The 20,625-nt window shown below is 45.8% G+C and overlaps 1 protein-coding gene across 1 annotated transcript in view; it reads right to left on the reverse strand.

Annotated features, from left to right (window-relative positions):
* Nucleotides 1-20,625, reverse strand: part of GYG1 (glycogenin 1) — a gene marked incomplete at its 5' end in the record, with an annotated part of 37,815 nt that overhangs the window by 3,026 nt on the left and 14,164 nt on the right. Inside the window, 2 exon segments of the mRNA XM_082839937.1 lie at nucleotides 331-550; nucleotides 14,511-14,637. Coding sequence (XP_082696063.1) covers nucleotides 331-550; nucleotides 14,511-14,637 — 347 coding nt within the window.

Raw genomic sequence — 20,625 nt, forward strand, 5'->3', positions numbered from 1 at the left:
GACAATGGGCTAAGAATTTTATAGTTATAACATACGGATATATAGATAGATAGATAGATATAGATATTATATATAGATCTATCTATCCATCTAAACCTCTAAAAACCTTTCCTTTGCTCCCAGGTCTACTGAAATTTGCCACAAAATCTACTTCTGCTCTAATCTTTGCTGGTAATATTTCTCCACTCTAAGATGGACATCGTTTTCTTTCCACAAAGTCTTACTTTATCTCTTTGTTCAAAATACCACTAAATATTCCATCTCTACCATTATACCAAATTTTAAAAAATACAGCATCAAATTACCTGAAGGAAAAAAAACAGAACCTACCACGTGTACATATGAGCGGGTGTCTTTGACAAGGCCAAACTGCTGAAGCAGAGGTGAAACGCTGGTCGTGAAGATGTCCCACCACAGGTTGAGAAACTCTGGATGAGTCACAGTGGGATCGTGGGGCTCACTTCTGACACTTTTTGTTTGAGGATCGTAAGTATAATTCCACGGTTTGATTCGTCCTAGGAAATGCACAACTTTGGCATTTGCACCAAATCTGCCAAGCGAGCACAAGTTGAAGCGGTTAGTGGGTTCTGAGCACTGACAGTTCACCTTCCATCCTGCAGCAGTGGCTGGAAAAAAGGTGGAGCTCACTGAAACAATTTTAGACTTCTAAACTTATTCAATTATACGTTAAGTATACACAAAATCTCAAAGTCGCAGTGGATCAGTGCAACAACCCAACGCTGATCCACCGTGGAGAGCAGAGGTACAGCCACTTGTTAAACCATTTGATATTACCTAGTAAAACTGAAAATGCTCATACTGTACAACCCAGAAGGACGCTCAGCTCCTAGGCACATACCCTACAGAAACTCTTACACGTGTGCAGCAGGAAACATAATCAAAATGTTCACAGCAGTAGCACTGTCTGAAATAGTCATAAACTGGAAGCAACTGAAGTGACTACACTTTAGATTACTGTTCAGCAAGTGTTCGTGCCTTTTCCCAGTCTCCACAGGGGGAGTACACTTTCCTGCCTGACTGATATTTGCATGTCTGCATGACTTGCTTTCACCAGTGAAATGTGGGCAGAGTGACAGTGTGCCTTAAAATAGCATTGCTTGTTTCTGCTCAGCCTCCCTGAGAAGCTGCAACTTCTGCCAGCGGAAGAATGTACCCTGGGTAGCCTGCTGGTTCCAGAAGAATGAGACAGTCACAACAGATGTGGATCAAACCTGTGGCCTGGCTCCAAACTCAGCTGAGATGATCAGAGCTGTCCCAGACTACTCAATAACATATGAGCAAGAAATACATGCTGACTGTTGAATGTCACTGAAATTGGATGGTTATCCATTCTGTTTTTGTTTTAAGGACAACTTCTGGTATATTCATATCATAGAATACAATATAGCAGTGAAACTGAATGAACTGTAGCTACCCAGATCACATAGCAAAAGGATGACTTTTCAAAATATGCTGAAAAAAAGAAATTATACAAATTCAAATAGAAACACATACCTATGAATCTACTTACATAAGGACAAAACAAAACAAAAAAGTACTGTTTAAAGAGTAGAAAACTGTAATCAATGTAAATCTCATGATATTGGTTATATTGGGAGGAAAGGGGAAGCTGTGATGAGAAAGACGAAAAGGGGCTTCAAAGATACTGGTTATGTTCCAATCCTTAACTTGGGTGGTGAAGGTGTTTTAAAAACTAAACATTTTTTGTATATCCTCTTGTATATACATTATATTTCACTAAATACACAACACACTTTTTATATTATCTCATAATATAAAAAGAGTAAGACTTAAGAATGGTCCTGTTCTGGCTGGGAGGAAATCTATACATGTGAAACGAAATAATGATAAAGGTGAATACAAGTGCCAAAAGGAAGATGGGAACAGTGAGTGCCCTAAGAATTCAGAAGCAAGGTCACTGAAAGCTCAGGTCAGTGGGGCAGGAGGTGCTGAGATAGTGGATGTGACTTAAAATTTGTCCAACAGATAGGAGCTGGGTAGCTGGTGCTAATACAGGGAATTGTAGGCAGGGGGATGCAGGTATCAGGTGAGCATGTGTGTAGCAGACCAAGTGTCCTCCAATTAGAGCCGAAGAGGAAGCTTGGATAGGGAAAGGTAAAATGGGACAGATCCCTGGGTGTTGGGCTCAAGTGTCAGATTTTAAGTGGAGTTATCCTATAGGCAACCGAAATATTTGAGCATGACGTACAGTTCAAAACAATGCAAACTCTATTCATGTAACTCTTATCTTCTAAAGGTTTTTTCTGTTTTGTTTTTAATGTCACAGACCTGTCATATAGCTATCATTATCTGACAGTTTACTATGTTTGCGGCCCAAATTCTTTGAGGACACATTTGGGAATAATCGTCCTGCCAGGTAAATTTTACTAATGTGTTAAATGGAGGCTCCTAGAGGCTAAGTGAGGTGCCCAGAGCCATATGGCTATTGAGTGGCAGAGACGGGATTCGGCACAGTTTTGCCCCTCTCTCAAACCTAAGCTCTTACCATCCTACCATGCTGCTACTCTAAAACCATGCAAGAAGAAGAGAGCTTACTGTAAATTTCCTCCTAAGGATAACCAACTATCCTCCAGTGCATTTCTTTTGAAGATGAAGTGGACACCTGATATCCCCAAGCTTACTCTCCATGTTATACACGTGGTATATTTTACATGCACACACTTGTGCACATATACACACAAGAACTCTCAATGTTATCCTTAAAAGGATACCTCATAATGCTCAAATCTGTGCACAGAGAGGGCTGTCAATTCAATAAGCAACTGTTACGTGTAAGGCACTATACTGTGGTCAGCGTGCGACCCTAAGAGGCTTTATCCAAACACGGAGATGAGTCATCTACATAAAAATAAGAAACAGTAGCACAAGCAAGGCAACAAGTCGGGGCCAGCAGGGCAGTGCTGACATTAAGGGCTATGGACATGTCGAAGCAATTACTGCAGGTGGAGGTTTTCAGGAGAGGCTTCAGACGAGGCTGAGGAAGATGAGCAGGATTAAGAGACGTGCCTTCAGCAAATGTTCTAATGGTGATGGGGGGACCCATCCCAGAGACCTGATACCTGCGCGCTGGTGGGGCGGGGGCGTGGGCGGGGACAACAGGCACTGCCTCATCCTAGTGGTACACGGAAGCCTAAAACCAGAATACAGCACATGTGAAAGAGGAGGTGCCCCTTCCACCTCCTCAGACACCCACTCCTCCTGCCCTGACTTCCCTGCCTGGAGCAACAACACTTGTTTGCGTCTCCTTTATTAACTGACCAGTAAGTCTCAAGCCATGACCTGCCGAGCCTAATTTAAACAGCACACACACAGTCATTACATGAGAGCCATGAGAGGTAGCAACACTAATTAAGATAAAAGATGAATACAGTGGGCTTCCCTGGTGGCGCAGTGGTTGAGAGTCCGCCTGCCGATGCAGGGGACACGGGTTCGTGCCCCGGTCTGGGAAGATCCCAGGTGCCGCGGAGCGGCTGGGCCCGTGAGCCATGGCCGCTGAGCCTGCGCGTCCGGGGCCTGTGCTCCGCAACGGGAGAGGCCACAACGGTGAGAGGCCCGCATAAAAGATGAATACAGCATGAACTTGATTCCTTTCCAGCCCACTCTCCCGAGAGTTCACATCTGCTGAAGCAGTGGTCATCGGAATAGCTAACACTCACATGTGCCAGGCACTGGTTAACGTCTGCCTGGTTCACCTCAGTTAATCTCCAGAAACAACTGTGCGAGGACACCAAGGCAGGAAGAAGTTAACTTGTCTAGGATCATGTGGCTGGTGAGTGACAAGGCTGGGATTCCACCCAAGCCGTCTGGCTCCAGAGCCAAGGTTCTCATCCACAACTAGGCTGTACTTGTAAGACACTCCCAGAATCATACGGACATCACCTGAGAGTGTCATTTGTTCCTCCACGGATTAACTCCCTGCCTACAGACGGTCAATATCAAAGTTGGAAATGAGCCCTGGAAACACCCCCAGTATGGTCAAGGACAGAGCAGCCGAAAGTAATTAACAGGAAAGAAAGCTACAAAGCAAGCAACTTAGCACTGTCTGAAGACTGTTCTCAGAGGGATACAGTTTGCACAAAGTTTACGGGGAAAGGGGGGAAACGGGGGAAACAAGAGCAAGAAACAGATGGTGGTGCTTCTTAGGACCCACATTTGGACTGTGCTGGGCAGCGTCTAAGGGCCTTCCCAGAGTGAACGCAGAGGAAGGGCACAACGGTCCAATCCACAGAAGAATGCCACTGCAAAGCGGCCAACACGCCTGCACCGCAAGACGGCCCAGTCTCTGCGGGAGGCGGAAGCGCACACCTCAGCCTCTGGCTCTGTCTGTGCCCCGAGGTGGCTCAGGGGCCTCTGCCACCTCCCTGGGTACTGGCCTCATGCCGGGCGGATTCCTCCCCACGTGGCCCATGGCCTTCTCCTCGCATGTCAACAGGAACACCACTGCGGACGGTCCACACCCTGCGCTTCACTGTGGCTCAGGCCTGGGTTCTACTTTCATGAATCCATCATGCCTAAGTGCTTCTCTAATGCTAAATCACTGTCACCTTCTGTGGCCAGGGGAAGGACCCCCTTTCTCAAAATTACCTTCTTTACCTATTCCACCCTAACAACGTGAAAAATTCTATCCACTGGACAGTCCTTTCATCAACCAAGCAGTCTTGGTTTTAAGTTTTCTTTTTTAACATCTTTATTGGAGTATAATTGCTTTACAATGGTGTGTTAGTTTCTGCTTTATAACAAAGTGAATCAGCTATACATATACATATATCCCCATATCCCCTCCCTCTTGAATCTCCCTCCCACCCTCCCTACCCCACCCCTCTAGGTGGTCACAAAGCACCGAGCTGATCTCCTTGTGCTATGCGGCTGCTTCCCACTAGCTATCTATTTTACATTTGGTAGTGTATATTAGTCCATGCCACTGTCTCACTTTGTCACAGCTTACCCTTCCCCCTCCCCATACCCTCAAGTCCATTCTCTAGTAGGTCTGTGTCTTTATTCCCATCTTGCCCCTAGGTTCTTCATGACCTTTTTTCTTTTTTCTTAGATTCCATATATATGTGTCAGCATAAGTCTGTTAGAGGTAGGAACTGAGATCTCAAAGGGTTCTAAATGTGGGTAGAACTGCCCTTTCTGCTCAAAGGCGAGGAATTCCTTGGGTGCCAGTAAGATGGGGGGAGGGTGGGAAGGGTTAAGAGGTGAGCAGAGGCAGGCTGCACAGTGTGAGGTACCTTCCCAACAGCTCCCCAAATCCCAGCAACAAAACAAATCGCAAAATGCACAGGGTGAGAGGTTTCTTGAGAAAATGACTGGGGCCAGGGTACTGAGGGGCAGACCAGGAAGAGCCTGAGGATTCAGGAGGCTGACGGCAGAGAGATGCGCGAGGGAGTCAGGAAGATGCTGGGGCTTACAGGCTTCATGTGTCACGGGTTCAGGCTACGGTCAGCCCTATTTCTGCACAGTAAGGAACAGGAACCTGTTTTTTAGGTCCTGAGGGCGTCACCTGAACCTAAGTTGCCATCTACCTGACAGATCTACGGGAATGAACAGGGGTGGGAGAAAAACAAGTTTCAGAGCAAGGACGCTTTATGAGAAGAGCAGGCCTGGTGAGTCACTGCATGTGAAGGTTCTGGTCAGCCCAAGGGCCCTTTGAGGGGGGGAAGAAAGGCAGCTGCTGAGTGGGAACCACGGAGCTCAGACAGAAAGGTAGGAGGAAGGTAAGACAGAAGAGAGATGCAGCACTGCTGGTGCGACCCCTCCCTGGGAAACACGGCAGCCGTGCCAAACATCCTCTGCCCATTTCAGTGACTCACGTTCTCTGACCCGCGGCCACTCACTCTCGTACCTTCTCGGCAGCTGTGCAAAAGGCAGTCACCCAGTAGGGTGCTCCTGGTAACCACCTAAGACTGCCCTGGGCTCCATACAAGGGGCAGCCCTATTAGGCCTAACACTGGCCGCCACAGGTGAAGGTTTATGAGTTAAACAGTTTATCTAACTATGCTCTCACTATACAAACAGAATGGTGTTTATTTACACAACCAAGGAGCCTGAACGTCCTTCTCCACTAGCTTTCGTAATAAAACACTTTGTTTGCCAAAAAGAGGAGCAAAAGGTCTTAGTTTTTGCATCTAGAGTTTCCATTAACCTAGATATGGATTTCATGTAATTATTTTTGTCACAATCATGTTCCCTGAGGGATGTTTTTCAAAATCATTTTCTATCATTTCAATCAATTTATTCTTTAGTCATTTATGAAAAATACAAAATAACCAGGTCAAAATGAAATAAGTAAGAGCACAGGTCATAAGTAAAAGAGAAAATTACTTCTTGCTTAAAAGAATAATTTAGCCTAAAATGCAAACCGGGGTGGGGCTGTTTCTTAGAGAAGGGTAACCCAGGATATGGCTCTGGTGGTATCTCTCTCTCTCACCAAAGGTACGACAGTCAGAACTTATCTCACCTTTTTAGTCAAAAGCAAAGCGGCCGATGAACTAGAAGGGGAAATGCTGATGTCAGAAGATTAAGTTCGACTGACCTCAACTCTCAGCAAGGATAACTAGAAGATTCACTGACTCACTGCCTGATTTATCCACCAAATTGTACCAGCCAGGAAAAAAAAAGTCGGGTACATATCACAATTGTCTCTAACTTACGAAGAGCCATTCATTCTGACCCACTAATGGGGATTTGTCTCAGCTTGCATACGTCTCTTAAAATAAGTGTTCTAATTTTAACTTGATAGAATCTCAAAAGTGACGTCCAGATCACAAGACATAGTTTGAACCCAAGCCAGCAATAATAGTGCTTATGTTAGCCGTTAAAATAATCCCTGTGACCTGGTGTTACCAAAAGATCAGATAGAATTTTCATGACTAGTTCAGCAGTTGAGAAATGGGGCCGGTAACGTGTGGATGAGACTACAGAACCGGTCAGAGCAGAAAAGGAACTAATCCACGACAGTGCACAGAGGAGCAATTTTAGTTCTCAGGAAGCTCTCTGTGTGCCATGTTCAATCAGGTACCAAGGAAGAGAGACGCAGCACTGCGGGTGCGACCCCTCCCTGGGAGACACGGCAGCCGTGCCAAACACCCTCTGCCCATTTCAGTGACTCACGTTCTCTGACCCGCGGCCACTCACTCTCGTACCTTCGCAGGCTCCCTCTTATACACGAACCTTTCCCCACAGCCAATCAGCCACCTCTCCTCTCTCACCCAAAAATTCCTCCTCTTACCCACTCACAGTCTACATCAAGAGTCATAAACCCAAGTGCCCAAGGGGTGGGCCGGTCATGCAGAGAGTGGACCTGGTGAGGGGGGGGGGGTCCATGGGGCAAGTGCTTTTCCTATCAGCAGAAGACAGCTGCTACCTAGCAGCAAACAACGGTGGCCTCCAGGGACCCACCCAGTTTCTCCTTGCGTTTCAAGCTAAATAACCCTCCCAACTGTGTCCTGGAAATCACAAAAACAACAGTACTCAAACCCAGACTTTAATAACCTCAACTTGGACCTAGTCAACTATGCCAACCTACCAGGTTGGCCTCTAGTCACAAAGTAGCAGGGAAAGCCTCATGATGCCAGGCCACTAGGGAGACTTTCCTAGGGGGAGTGTGTCATTCTTGGTCTCTCCAGGCTGACGGCTTGCTCATTCATTCATTCAATCATTCAGCCAAAAAAATACAGCCACTTACCTGCATCTGTGCCCACACAACCACCCTAGCTCTTATCTGAAGCCAACCTCTTCACCTGTGCACTAGGACGCATCCCCTTTCACCTAGTCGAGGACGTCACTCAGCAAGTTTCCCTCCAGATTTCTGCATTATTAGTGCTCTCTCCCTCCCTCCTTGATCATTCCCATCAATACAACAAACATGCTGTAACTTCTCCCATCTTTAAAAAACCACCCCCATCCCACCCCCTCTCCCTTGATCCTACCCCCCCCATCCAGCTACCAACCCACTTCCCTTCTCCCTTTTTTTTTTTTTTTTTTTTTTGCAGTACGCGGGCCTCTCACTGTTGTGGCCTCTCCCGTTGCGGAGCACAGGCTCCGGACGCGCAGGCTCAGCAGCCATGGCTCACGGGCCCAGCCACTCCGTGGCATGTGGGAACTTCCCGGGCCAGGACACGAACCCGTGTCCCCTGCATCGGCAGGCGGACCCTCAACCACTGCGCCACCAGGGAAGCCCCCTTCTCCCTTTTAAAGAAGATGCTTCAGAAGAGTTCCGATTCTCCATTCTCTTGCACCTGCTGCAATCAGGCTTTGTCCTCTACCACTCCACCAGGAATGCCCCTGCCCAAGTCACCAGTGACCTCCACATTCTAGGTCCAGGGCCACCTTTCAGCTGTCCTCTTACCTGACCTATCACAGCATCCGACACAGAGGGATCGCTTCCCCTTCCTGAAACGTTTTCTTGCTTGGCTTGTGCAACACCTCACTTTGCTGGGTTTCCTCCTGCCTTGCTGTTCTCGGGCTCTTGTTCCTGGTTGCTCCACATTTTCCTGTCCCAGGGCTCAGTCTCCAGGACTCTTTTCTATCATAACCACTCTCTTGGTTATATCATCTTGTCTCCCGGCTATAAATATCACTTATATGCTGACACTTCCATAGCTATGTCTCCCCCAGTCTCTCTCCTGAACTCCCAACTCCTGTAGCTACTTACCTCTTCCACGTTTTCACCAGGATGTTTAATACGCACCTCAAACTTAATACACCTGATAGATCTCTGGTCAGTCCCTGCCTCTGCGAACCTGCTTTGCTCACAATCTTCCCCATCTCAGGAAACGGCGGCTCCTTTATTCCACCTGCTTAGGTCCCATACTTGTAACAATCATCTTTGACATTCTTCTCCCACATCCCACCAAAGGTCTGATTTTTCAAAAGAGCTTGGAAATCTGCATTTCATGTGAAATTGCCTCATTTTTAAGCATTAACAACTGAGAAAAGAAAGAAAGAAAATTATATGCAAGGAAAACAAAATATATCTGTGGGACAAATAGAGTCTGCGGCCCACCAGCTTGAGACCTCTGAGGAGGGTGCGTCTTCCACTCCATTCCCACCCTTTTCCCCTCCCACGAGCTCCCTCTCCTGCTGAGACGGCATTTCTCGAGCCGACTCCTGCCCATGAGATGTCACTCCTCGTGCCCTCTGTGCCTATTGTCAAACCAGCCCCTGAAGGCTGGGATGGCTCTGACGTGGAAGCTTTCCCCTTCGGGATGAAGACCCAGGTCGGGCAGCAGAATAGGCAGCATCAGTAAGATGTGAGGACAGATGATCTGATACATGCTTAGAGGTGAAGTCAGAATGAACCGACGGCCATGCTGAGAAATGGGGCGCCCGGGGCCTGACAAGCATCGCTAACACCCAGGAAGGAGAAAGAAGACATCCGTGAAACCACAGACTCGATTCTTCAACACTCAAACCACGATGGGACGCAATCAACCTGCATTTGCCAGGTTGATGAGACTACAACGTCCTCGTTCATCTTTGTGGTCCTCAGTGAGCAGAATGTGAGGCATCCTCTACGTGCTTCAGGTGGAAGGAACAGTGACTGGACCAACAAATGACTGAAAAACTAAAAGCTACACAGACTACAACTCCTCAGGGCTTTAGGTGAGGACGTAGGAGTGTGAAAAGATATGAACACAGAAAATGTGTGGCTTCAATGACAATAGTCCCAAAGAGAGATTAAGCAAAGGGTGTCTCAGGGACCAAGGAAAAACAATCAAATCAGAAATACACAAGAACAACAGAAATGAGGACACGAAAGGTTCCATTCTGCTCTTGGAAAATATTGATTTTAAAGAGGTTTGATAAGGTCTAGTGAATAAGCCACATTCCTGGGAAAGAAATAATAGACATGAATATCCTCAGAAACGTTTAAAGCAGTAAACAAATGGAAAAAATATAGTTTGGGTTTCTAGATCTAGTTTCTGAGATTCTACCAAGCCAGGTCTCAGATCATATTTAAACTCAAGTAAAAGAGTAAGTTAAGGGGCTTCCCTGGTGGCGCAGTGGTTGAGAGTCCGCCTGCCGATGCAAGGGACACGGGTTCGTGCCCCGGTCCGGGAAGATCCCACATGCCGCGGAGCGGCTGGGCGCGTGAGCCATGGCCGCTGAGCCTGCGCGTCCGGAGTCTGTGCTCCGCAACGGGAGAGGCCACGGCAGTGAGAGGCCCGTGTGCCGCAAAATAAATAAATAAATAAATAAAATAAAAAAGTAAGTTGAAATATTTATTTGGAAATTATTTGGTAAATCAAGCTTTGTAGTCAATCAATTTGACCAATTAATTTGTATGGCTGTTTGAGGCAATACCAGAGAATTCTTTACCTTTGCTTTAGGCCCATTTATATAGCATGATATGACATAAACAGCTTTTAGTCAGTGGATTTAACAGAAAGTAAAAACGGAACTAAATGGCTGATTTTAGAAAGACTAATGAGATTCTGCCTAACATCATGCACAAGCCAAATTCTATGCTACATGGATAAAACAGGCCCTCCAGATGGAGAAAACATAAAGAAATGAATATTAACTAAGAAGCTGCTGTTTCCCAAACATTATGCGAGGCACTTTCAGAAATATTACTTCATTAAGAAACGCAGTTATGAGCTTGTTTCTCAATGCATATATTACAAATTAACTGAAAAGTTATGAAGCCAAGCATTTTAGTTCTCAAATTAGGCTGTGTTAAACAGGATCTTCTATTACAGAAAACAGTACTAATTTTGTTTTTCAGAAGCTATGTCTGAGTATCCACTCAAAGTGCTAAAACTAATAAGTGTGTTTTCCTTTGTGTTTTGTTCTGTCCAAGTGGTACGTAGAGAAAGGCTTTAGATATGCTACATCCGCAGCTCCAATTCATGCTAAATTCGATTCCTGTCAGGCCATCCTTTAGCAGAAACTTCAGGTAACAGCAAGAGGCTAGGCTGGTCTAAGGTATCCAAGGAGCTAAGATTCTGGGGCATCTAAATACTGTCCTGGCGATCTCATGGCACACGGCTGCTAAAAGCTGGTGGGGCAAATTCTCGACTCCGTCCGCGAAGCCTCTAAACCACTCCTGGGTCTCATTCTACCTGCCACCACCTGTGCTATCCTGGGGAAGGCCAGCACACCACAGAGCCACTCGGTCCTGGAGGCCACCAAGGTTACCCTGAGCCTCACAGTGGGACTGTGAATTCACGCTGAGGTCCCAGCAGTGCACAGGGCTCTTGGTTAACCAGGTAGCCATGGCAGCCCAAATGTCCACGACCGTCTACTTCAGCTTAAAATTTTTGGTTAACTTGAATTTTATGTTAACTTGAAACAAAGAAGAAATGTAACTGTCTGCCTTTTCAGCCCTTCCCAATTGTATAAGAAATGTAAGGAAAAATGTCTCTGGAGACAGATATCTACAAGAAAAACAAAAGGATTCTTTGGCAAAGGGAAGGGAAAACGAGTTCTGTGATCTCGTGTCCGCATTCCTAAACAGGCAGCAGTGGGGTGAGGCCAAGGCATCGCTTTGAGAAGTTTCATCCCCAAACTCTAAGAGCTGACACCCCCCAGGGCGAGCTGCACAGAGGCAGCGTTAACTCCCGTCAGGCCACACACCAGCAGACGTGTAGCTAATGCTGGAGCTGCTCCTAACCTCCCAGTGCGTCATCCACGCCACGGTTATATGGCAGTACACCAAGCAGATTTCCAAAATTCACCCTCATTTCCTGAGCCAGGAAGAAGAAACCGTCCTAACCATTTTGCTGGGAAATTCACTTAGAGGATACAGAAACAACTGGGTTCCTGAGAGAGGGGACCGAGGTTCCAGCGAATAAGTCTATCTTGCCCCCAAATAACTTAACTCTGCTCCACCTGCTTCTTGTTCTTTGTCAAAATAAAATAAATGCAAGCAGGGTCTGTGCAAACCAGGCTATCACTAAAGGGACAATATGTTCAACTTTGGTAGTAAGGTGAACGTCAGAGGGAGTCCCAATGAACCACAGGGGAGATGGGGCCACGTTACATGAAAAACACGAATCTTTAAACTCTATGTCCACGCCGTTTGGGAGCTGAGCCCAACAGGGAGGGTGTCAGATTCACGTCTCCCCAGCATAGTTGTCTCAGCACACAGGCTCACCGGGCAGACTTGAGTGGAGTGAGGGGTAGAAATGCTCACACCACTAATGAGTCTATCTCCTCTGCATGCGCACCATTTTGCTGACTCAGCTGAATCTAGTCAATTAAATTAAGCGACTGCCCTCTTACAGACTAATTCAGTTCTAGAAGGTCAAGCTACCACGGTCTGCAGGCAGGCTGTTCAAACTGGCAGGGTTAGTTATGAGTCAATAAGGATCATGAAGAATTTCAGGCCCAGAGAGACTATTATACTTAGTGAAGTAAATCAGACAGAGAAAAACAAATACTCTATGTTATCACTCATATGTGGACTCTAAAAAAATAATACAAATGAATCTATATCCCAAAGAGAAACAGACCCACAGACACAGAAAACAAACTCATGGCTACCAAAGGGGAAAGGGGAGGTGGAGGGACAGATAGGAATTTAGGATTAACAGATACAAACTACTACACATCAAAAAGATTAGCAACAAGGATATACTGTATAGCACAGGGGATCATACTCACTATCTTGTAATAACCTATATTGGAATACAATCTGCAAAAAAAGTAACTGAATCACTCTGCTGTACATCTGAAACTGAAAAAAAAAAGAAAAAAAGAGTCAGGCCACACTTCCAAGCAAGACAGGCTTGTACTTTAGAAGGCCGAGGACCAGAGGAGAAAATAACGCTTCTCCTATATTCCATCCCATGATAGTGAATCCCGTTCTGTTTGCTTTACACAGACCACAGCTGGTATGTTTGAGAGTCTGCCTGTTTTGTGTTGGAAAGGGGAGAGAATCAAGAGTCTGTAACATGTCAGAGACATATGCCAGGACAACAGGGAGGGAGGAAAGAACACAAGATACTTGTCCTCTTCATCCGGGGGACATTGACAGAGTCTACCCACAAAAGAACTGAAAAAGAAACATTTCTGCCACAGAAAGCCAGGCATGCTCGTTAACGGTGGGACAAGGCTTCTAGAGAGGACTTTGGATAATGAAATAGGAGGAGTGAGAGGCCCTTTGCTTTCTGCTCACTCAGCCGTGTGCCCATGCGGGATGGAGATCAGAGAGCCCAGCCCCACTCAGCGAAGAGCGTCGCTGCTCACGGCTGTGTCTCAGGATCCATCTGACAGCTTGGCCTCCGCTCACGAAACCTGAATCATCTTCTTGGTTCCACACAAATGAGTCAAAGGCTAAAGGACAGGGCCCAGGCCCTCACCGTGAGACAAGCGCTGTTACTAGGCTCTGTCAGTTGCTGAATTAGAAATACACCAGGAACGGTGCAAAATAAGCATGCTGCCCAAAACATACGTCCACCGAGCATTTTGTGTGTATGAACTCACTCCACCCTGACAGCCCAACGAGGAAGGGACTACTTCCCGCCTCATTCTGCACACCAGCAGACCTGAGGCCCAGAGCCTAGCCACACGGTGGGGAAATGGCAGGGTGAGGACGCGTGTCCTGCCTCTCTGGCTGAGGGCTCACTCGTATTGCTAGACCACCTTCCAAACAGAGAGGACCCGTCACTTGCTACCTACTAAGGGTAGGCCAGGCTCTCTTTTTACCTCTTCACATGAATGCCTCACAATCACCTCTGGAGGACACTGAGGCAGAGGGTTGAGCAGCAAAGCCCAAGGTCCACTACACTGCGAGTTCAGTAACTAGTGAGCATCCAGGAAGTGGCTTCTCCAGGATGTCAAGTGAGGCAGTCCAGCTCCACAGGCCCTGCTACTGACCTTGACACCACACTACTGCTAGCATCTTGTGTCATCTGCACCACAACCACGGAGGGAGCTGTTCACACCCTCCTCTGACAGAGCTGAGGCTCAGCAGGTGGTATGAGGCAGAGGCTGAGTTTGTCAGCAGTCAGTGTTCTTTTTTTTTTTTTGCGGTATGCGGGCCTCTCACTGCTGTGGCCTCTCCCGTTGCGGAGCACAGGCTCCGGACGCGCAGGCTCAGCAGCCGTGGCTCACGGGCCCAGCCGCTCCGCGGCATGTGGGATCTTCCCGGACCGGGGCACGAACCCGCGTCCCCTGCATCGGCAGGCGGACTCTCAACCACTGCACCACCAGGGAGGCCCCCAGTCAGTGTTCTTGATCACGACACACAGATGATTCATCAGCGGGCCAGGCGCCCCAGGAACCGAGTGGAACCTTTTCCCACGGGCAGCTAAGTGCCCTCTGGGTTACTCCAAACGTAAAGTGATGAATAACATCAAGGCCTCCTCCCATTACAGCCAAGTTTCTTACAAGAAAAAAAGACTTCCCCCAAAGCCTTCACCTGTTATTGCCCAAAGAATGACAAGGCACCCCAAAAATCTTAAACCCCACCCCCTGCCCTCACCAGCCCCCAAAACAGTTAAACCCTTTGCACTTACGCTTTAAATGCTGGGAGGTAGGAGTATATAGAAACGCTGCTTAGGTTATAAATAAATGGCAGGTGTTTTCTGATATCTGCTGTTGCCCAGCTGCCAAAAAACGTGTTCAGTAAACCCTGGTCCCCACCTGGAAGAAAAAAATGCATTACAGTCACATACTTCAAGGACGGGTCAGCAATTTTATAGGAATACATAACTGGACCTTTACAAACAGGTACTAATTCCTTTTTTTTTTTGGCCACACCGCACAGCTTGTGGGATTTTAGTTCCCTGACCAGGGACTGAACTGGGCCCTCAGCAGTGAGAACACGGACTCCTAACCACTGGACTGCCAGAGAATTCCCACTAATTCTATTTTTAAAATAATAAATTCCATGTTAGACCTCCTAAGGATATTTTAGCGGGTGGCCATTTCCCTAAGTTAATTCATTAACTGAACAAATATTGGTTGAGCAGCTACTATGTGCCAGACACTGCACCAGGCGCCGGACAGTCAACCGCGAACAGCGACAGGGTCATCATGTCCATGACGGTCTGGGTGGAGTGGGGGTGGGAGGCACTGCTATCAGCGAATCAAGAGTCAACAACACCATCGCACACGGGGATGAGGGCAGTGAAGGAGAGTTCCGGCTGCTACGAGGCACGTGCAAGTGGCCTGAGGCCAGGTCTAATGGGCCAGGAAGGCTTCCACAAGGAAGCTGTATTTCGGCCGAGATCTGAGGGGGACACAGGAGGGCTTGACCAATGCAGGTGGAGAGAAGGAGGGCCGACGGTGCTCCAGGCAGAACACACAGCACCACAGACCTGAGGTGGGCAGGACATGCAGCTACAGAAGGAAGGCCTGGAAGGCGGCCTGGGTAAGTGGACTGCAGAGCAGGGCGGGGGTCGCCTGGCACCAGGCGAGTCTCTGAGAGGCAGGCACCGACTAGACCACACTGGGCTCGGATTTTAGACTTCATCCCCAGTTAAAGATTTTAGACTTTATGTTAAGAGCAATGGGACAGAAAAAGAAGTCAAAAGCAAAAGAGGGCCAACTGGGATAACTCAGTTTGGGATAAACTCGAACTGTTTCTGGAGCCCCCAGCGTCGACGGAAGGCTGATGGACGGCAGGCCACGTCACCCCGGCACACCCTCCTGCTGCCGACCACGCCTCCGGGCAGGTGGCGGTCAGTCCTCACTGGGCCAGGGTCAGGGTCGGCCACTAGCACACTGCCCAGTGCTTGCTCAGACCTGGGGGAAAGTGAGGGCCGCGGCCATGCATTCAAAAGAATTAAAAACAATAAAAACCAAAACAGCTAAGTATCTGACCTAAATCATAACGATACAAGTAACCGAACAGCCACCAAGCCATCTGAAAACACATTCCCCCATGTAGCCCACGTGCTTCCCGTCTTAGGCTTACGAGATTTCAGGAAACACGCCCAGAACCAGTCTCCCGTGCAGCGGAACAACAGCTCGGGATTGTGGGTGTGTGTATGTGTGTGTACATGTGTGTAGGGGGGCGGGTGACAGGCAAGGAGAACCCTGCTCTTTCAAAGTATGAGGCTGGTATACTGCACAGTTACTTCCCTCCTTGGTCTGCTCTGCCCTGAGACCTAGTTTCCTTTCTAAACATACAGCAGGTCCCACTGGCTGTCATTATTATTTGGTTTTTCTTGGTTTTGAAAGAGACTTTAAAAATCTGGAGAGGTATTTAGTGTTTGGAACTAAGCAGTAAGATTGGGGCATTAGGTTTAAAGTCTAAATGTACCTTACCTATCCTCTGTGTAGCCCATCCTTTCCAAATACCCTCGATCAACTCTATGGATCAAAGGCATTCACTGAACAAATGTCCATGGGGTGACCCTTCCGTATGAGGAGGCTCTGACAGGTCCACATTCCTCAAGGGACAAATAGCTCAACAGAGGATCAAGGTTTCACCCTTGAAAATTCTGAAGGACAATAAGGATGGCATCAGGATATGCTTTACTTGTTTAGCTACACAGAAGATTTTAGCTACACAGACAAATTAACATATTTTGAGACATAAAATTTTAAGCCCAAACACGATACCACTCATCAGAGGCTGACTTTGGATCCTATGAAGTCCCCCAGATGTGGGCACAGACACTGATGGCTGAGATACGGAAGCCTAAAGCCTTACTATAACAATTTCCTTTTATACATAAACATCAAAATAATGGTTGCGGAACTCTTCATAGCAGCTTTATAGGTAATATTGCAAAATTGGAAAGAGCCGAAGTGTCCCTCCACAGGTTTATGAGTGTGACACCTCTGTACAACTGAATATTACTCAGCAATAAGGAGGCACAGATCACTGATACCGCAGCAACTTCCACGGATCTCAAGAGAATTACGCTGAGTGAAAAACTCCCTTCCTGCAAGCTTACATACTGTTAGGATTCCATTTGTCCCTCAAAATAAAAAGTTTCTTTAAAAGTCTGAGGATTAATGTAGCTAAAATGCAAAATACCGCCAAGAACTGTTAAGTCATTAGATTCTAGATTCCACAGGACAGAGATTATGGCTCTTTTTGCTTACCACTGTAATTCTAGCAGGTAGCAGAATGCCTTACAAATGGGTAAGTTATTTGTAGAATGAATGCAAGAACCGTGAAGATGTTTGTTAACAGCAGAAAAGTTGAAAACTTTAATATTCCACCACAGAGGAATGGTTAGTACACTGTGATACTCATCACTCCCTGAATATTATTCAGCCATTAAAACCAGTGGTTTTAAAGACCATGAGTCCACTGCATGATATACAGATATACAACGACATATAACATGATTGTAACTAAGAACATAAACATTCCTACTAGAAGAAAATAACAGTAATTGTGTGAGGGGACTGGTGATAACAGATGTTCCCTCCCCCTGACTTTTCCTTAATATTGTTATGTTATTTTTGTAATTCTAAAATATTAATAATACAATTGGGGCAAGAATGAGAATTGTGCCAAGACCGTTTCTTTCCAAACATTTGCACTTATTTATTTTCATTATGAAATATATTATCAAAAGAAAAATGTAAGTGTAGGTTACAAAGCATACTAATAATAATATTACATATCCCCAATATCCAACTAAAAAACTCAAACATTGCCAATACTGTTTCAATTCTCTGTGCGGGCTCCCTAATCCCATCTCAGAGCCCCCCACCCCAGAAGTAACTACTTATCATGAATTTTGTTTGTAATTATCTTGATTTCCTTTATCACATGTGTGTATCTCCAGACAATATATGTATTTCCACTTGTTTTTGAACTTTGTAAAACTGGGCATCACATATGTATTTTTTCTACTACTTGTTTTTTCCTGCCACATGTTAAAGACCTTTTGAAAATGAAGCATTTCCACTTAAAATGACCACCGACCTCATGTAATGCAGTGAAGAAATCTAATTCCATGATGTTGGAATAGTAGTTGTAAAGCAGAACTTCCCAGTCTGACAGGGTGAGCCTGAGAAACAGGAGTCAGAGCTGTTGATCCCTCAGAGCCCCTGGCTGGCCAGCCTGTTCCCTTTGACTCTCAGGTACCCTACAAATACCATCAGTCCCTCGGCCATGTGCCACGGCGGGGCTGAGTGGCACTGGTAGGACAGGAAACAAGCAAGAAGTGGAAGAGGCAGGGCAGGAGACGTGTGCATCCACGGTACACGTTCCACTGGCAAATCCTTCAACACTCAACAAGGACCCTGCCTCTACAGGGCACAGAACATACAGACCATGAAACTTCCATGGCCGCTGACCTCATCATTATGTGACTACGAAGGGTGACCATTTAGCCAAAAATTGTGGATTAAAAATAGAATTAAACACCACCTAGAAGTCTGTGGCTTCTTAAATAATGTTTAAATTCAGCATTCTAACCGTCTTTTTCCAAATACACAAGTCTACATCTCAAAGTCAGGCAAAACAACGTTTTCGTTTCACTAAAAACAATCTGTGTGGTGTTATCAATATCCTCTCTTTAAACGTCCCTGAATTAGAGCACAATTTAAAGCAGAATGCAAATCTAAGCACATCTGTGCTACAAAACATACAAGGATGTCATGAAGGCTGCTGCGTTTTCACTACGAAAACCCCAGGACTTTTGCCCAGTACATTCTGGTCAGGCTTCCAGAGGCAACTTTATTTATTGTGACAGGTTAAGACACTTTTAATCTCAATCAGCTCAGAAGCAACAAGCATGATAGCAGACATGCCAGCAGCTGTGATCCAGCAGGCAAGGGTGTGGCAACACAGGTGAGAGACAGATAGGAAATGGAACAAGAGACACACGGCACCTGTTTTGCAACCAAAAGCTAATATCAGATTCCATATCTTCCCTCCCCCAGGCTGGCCAAGTGCCAGTAATAACCTTACAACCACCCGGTATTTTCCAGGTCTTTTGACCAGAGTCATGAACTTGGTAAACATGGACATATCACAGTATTTATCAGAAACGGTGGCCATTATTTTATGAGACAGAAATGGAGTTGAGTGCTGTTTTTTAAATTGGTGCACTTGTTCAATGCTTATGTAGTCTGTGTGCTTTTCCACAGTTTGTTGGCAGCTGGCTTGCCTACTGTGGATAGCAGGGAGGGTGGGTCAACTTTGGTTTAAACATGAACCCTAGTTTCTCAGCCCCAAGGAAATGGTCCCCTCAAAGCAAAGTTTAGGATCCAGGAGCAGGGGAATCACCTGGGAGCCTGCTAGAAATGCAGAATGGTAAGCCCCACCCCAGACCTCCAGAATCGGAATCCGCATTTGAATCCCCAGGTGATGTGTTTGCATATTAAACTCTGAGTAGCACTGGTCTAGAGTCTTTTAGAGAATGACTCCTTTATATCAGAGAACATAACTCTCAGAAATGTCATTTATACAGAAAATGTCTGAGGATATAGAAATTAGGTGTAGGCATTATAGGATGATGAATAAGACAGGTTCCAGCTCTCAAATGGTTCTCAATCTAATCAGGGGGTAGAGGAACATAAACCAAGCAAAAGTAATTTAAAGCAAAATGTGCTTAATACAATAAGAGAGGTATAGACAAGCGCCGAAATGAAAATGTGACTCACACCTTAACACTGACTTCCTATAATATGCTGGGCAAGTATCATCACTGCGGCCTCCAGACAGCATGCCAAGTCTACTAAGTTACAGTTCGTGAATGGTCCAGCGCTTGGGGGTATTTCCATGAGGTTTACTAAGGATCATCGGATTAAGCCCAGGTGCCTCATGGGAATCCAGGTACTTGGAGCTCTGGTCTCAGCATCACTGCATCTCACTGGCCTCAATCCATTTAAGCCAAGAACAACTGATCTATTTTACCATTTCATGTTACAGCTTTTGTTTCTCACCTTTAAAAATATAGATTTTAATAATCAAGCTATTAAATAATAATATAGATGCAAGGGAACACTTATTTGTGGTTTAAATTTCACTTTCTCAGTTTAAGGAAGGTAGGTCCTCCTCGTCTAGAGTCTCTTAGCACTCTGAATTTTTCAGAATCATGATGACATAATTAATTGTACAGTCTCATAAAATATGTACAAGCTTTATAGAGGCAGGGATACAATCTGTATTATTTACCAGTCTATTCCCAGCCCTTAAACTTAGTATCTTCACCAGATTAGGGACTCAAATGATTTTTTTTAAATACTACAGGAATGGATTATAGAAATAAAGACAAGAGTAATCATTTCTAAGAATACTTCCAGACCCACAAAACAATATGAGACTATCAACTGTGCTGCTGATTTAAAAAGACAAAGTAACTCAGAGACAGAGAGAACAAACTAATGGTTGCCACTGGGGAGAGGGAAAGGGAGGGCGGCAAGATAGGGGTAGCGGATTAAGAGGTACAAACTACTATGTATTAAATAAATAAGCTACAAGGATATACTGTACAGCACAGGGAATACAGCCAATATTTTATGATAACTGTAAGTGGAGTATAACCTTTAAAAATTGTGAATCACTATGTTGTACACCTGATACATAATACGGTGAATCGACTATATCTCATTAATAAAATAAAATGCATCCAATAGTTTAACAATTAAAAAAAGACAAAATATTTCTAGACATTCCAGTTTAGCAGGGAGGAACAGCAGCTGTAGAGATAGAAG

Source organism: Leucopleurus acutus (genome assembly GCF_964270905.1).
Source record: "Leucopleurus acutus genome assembly, chromosome: 5".
Classification (NCBI taxonomy): domain Eukaryota; kingdom Metazoa; phylum Chordata; class Mammalia; order Artiodactyla; family Delphinidae; genus Leucopleurus; species Leucopleurus acutus.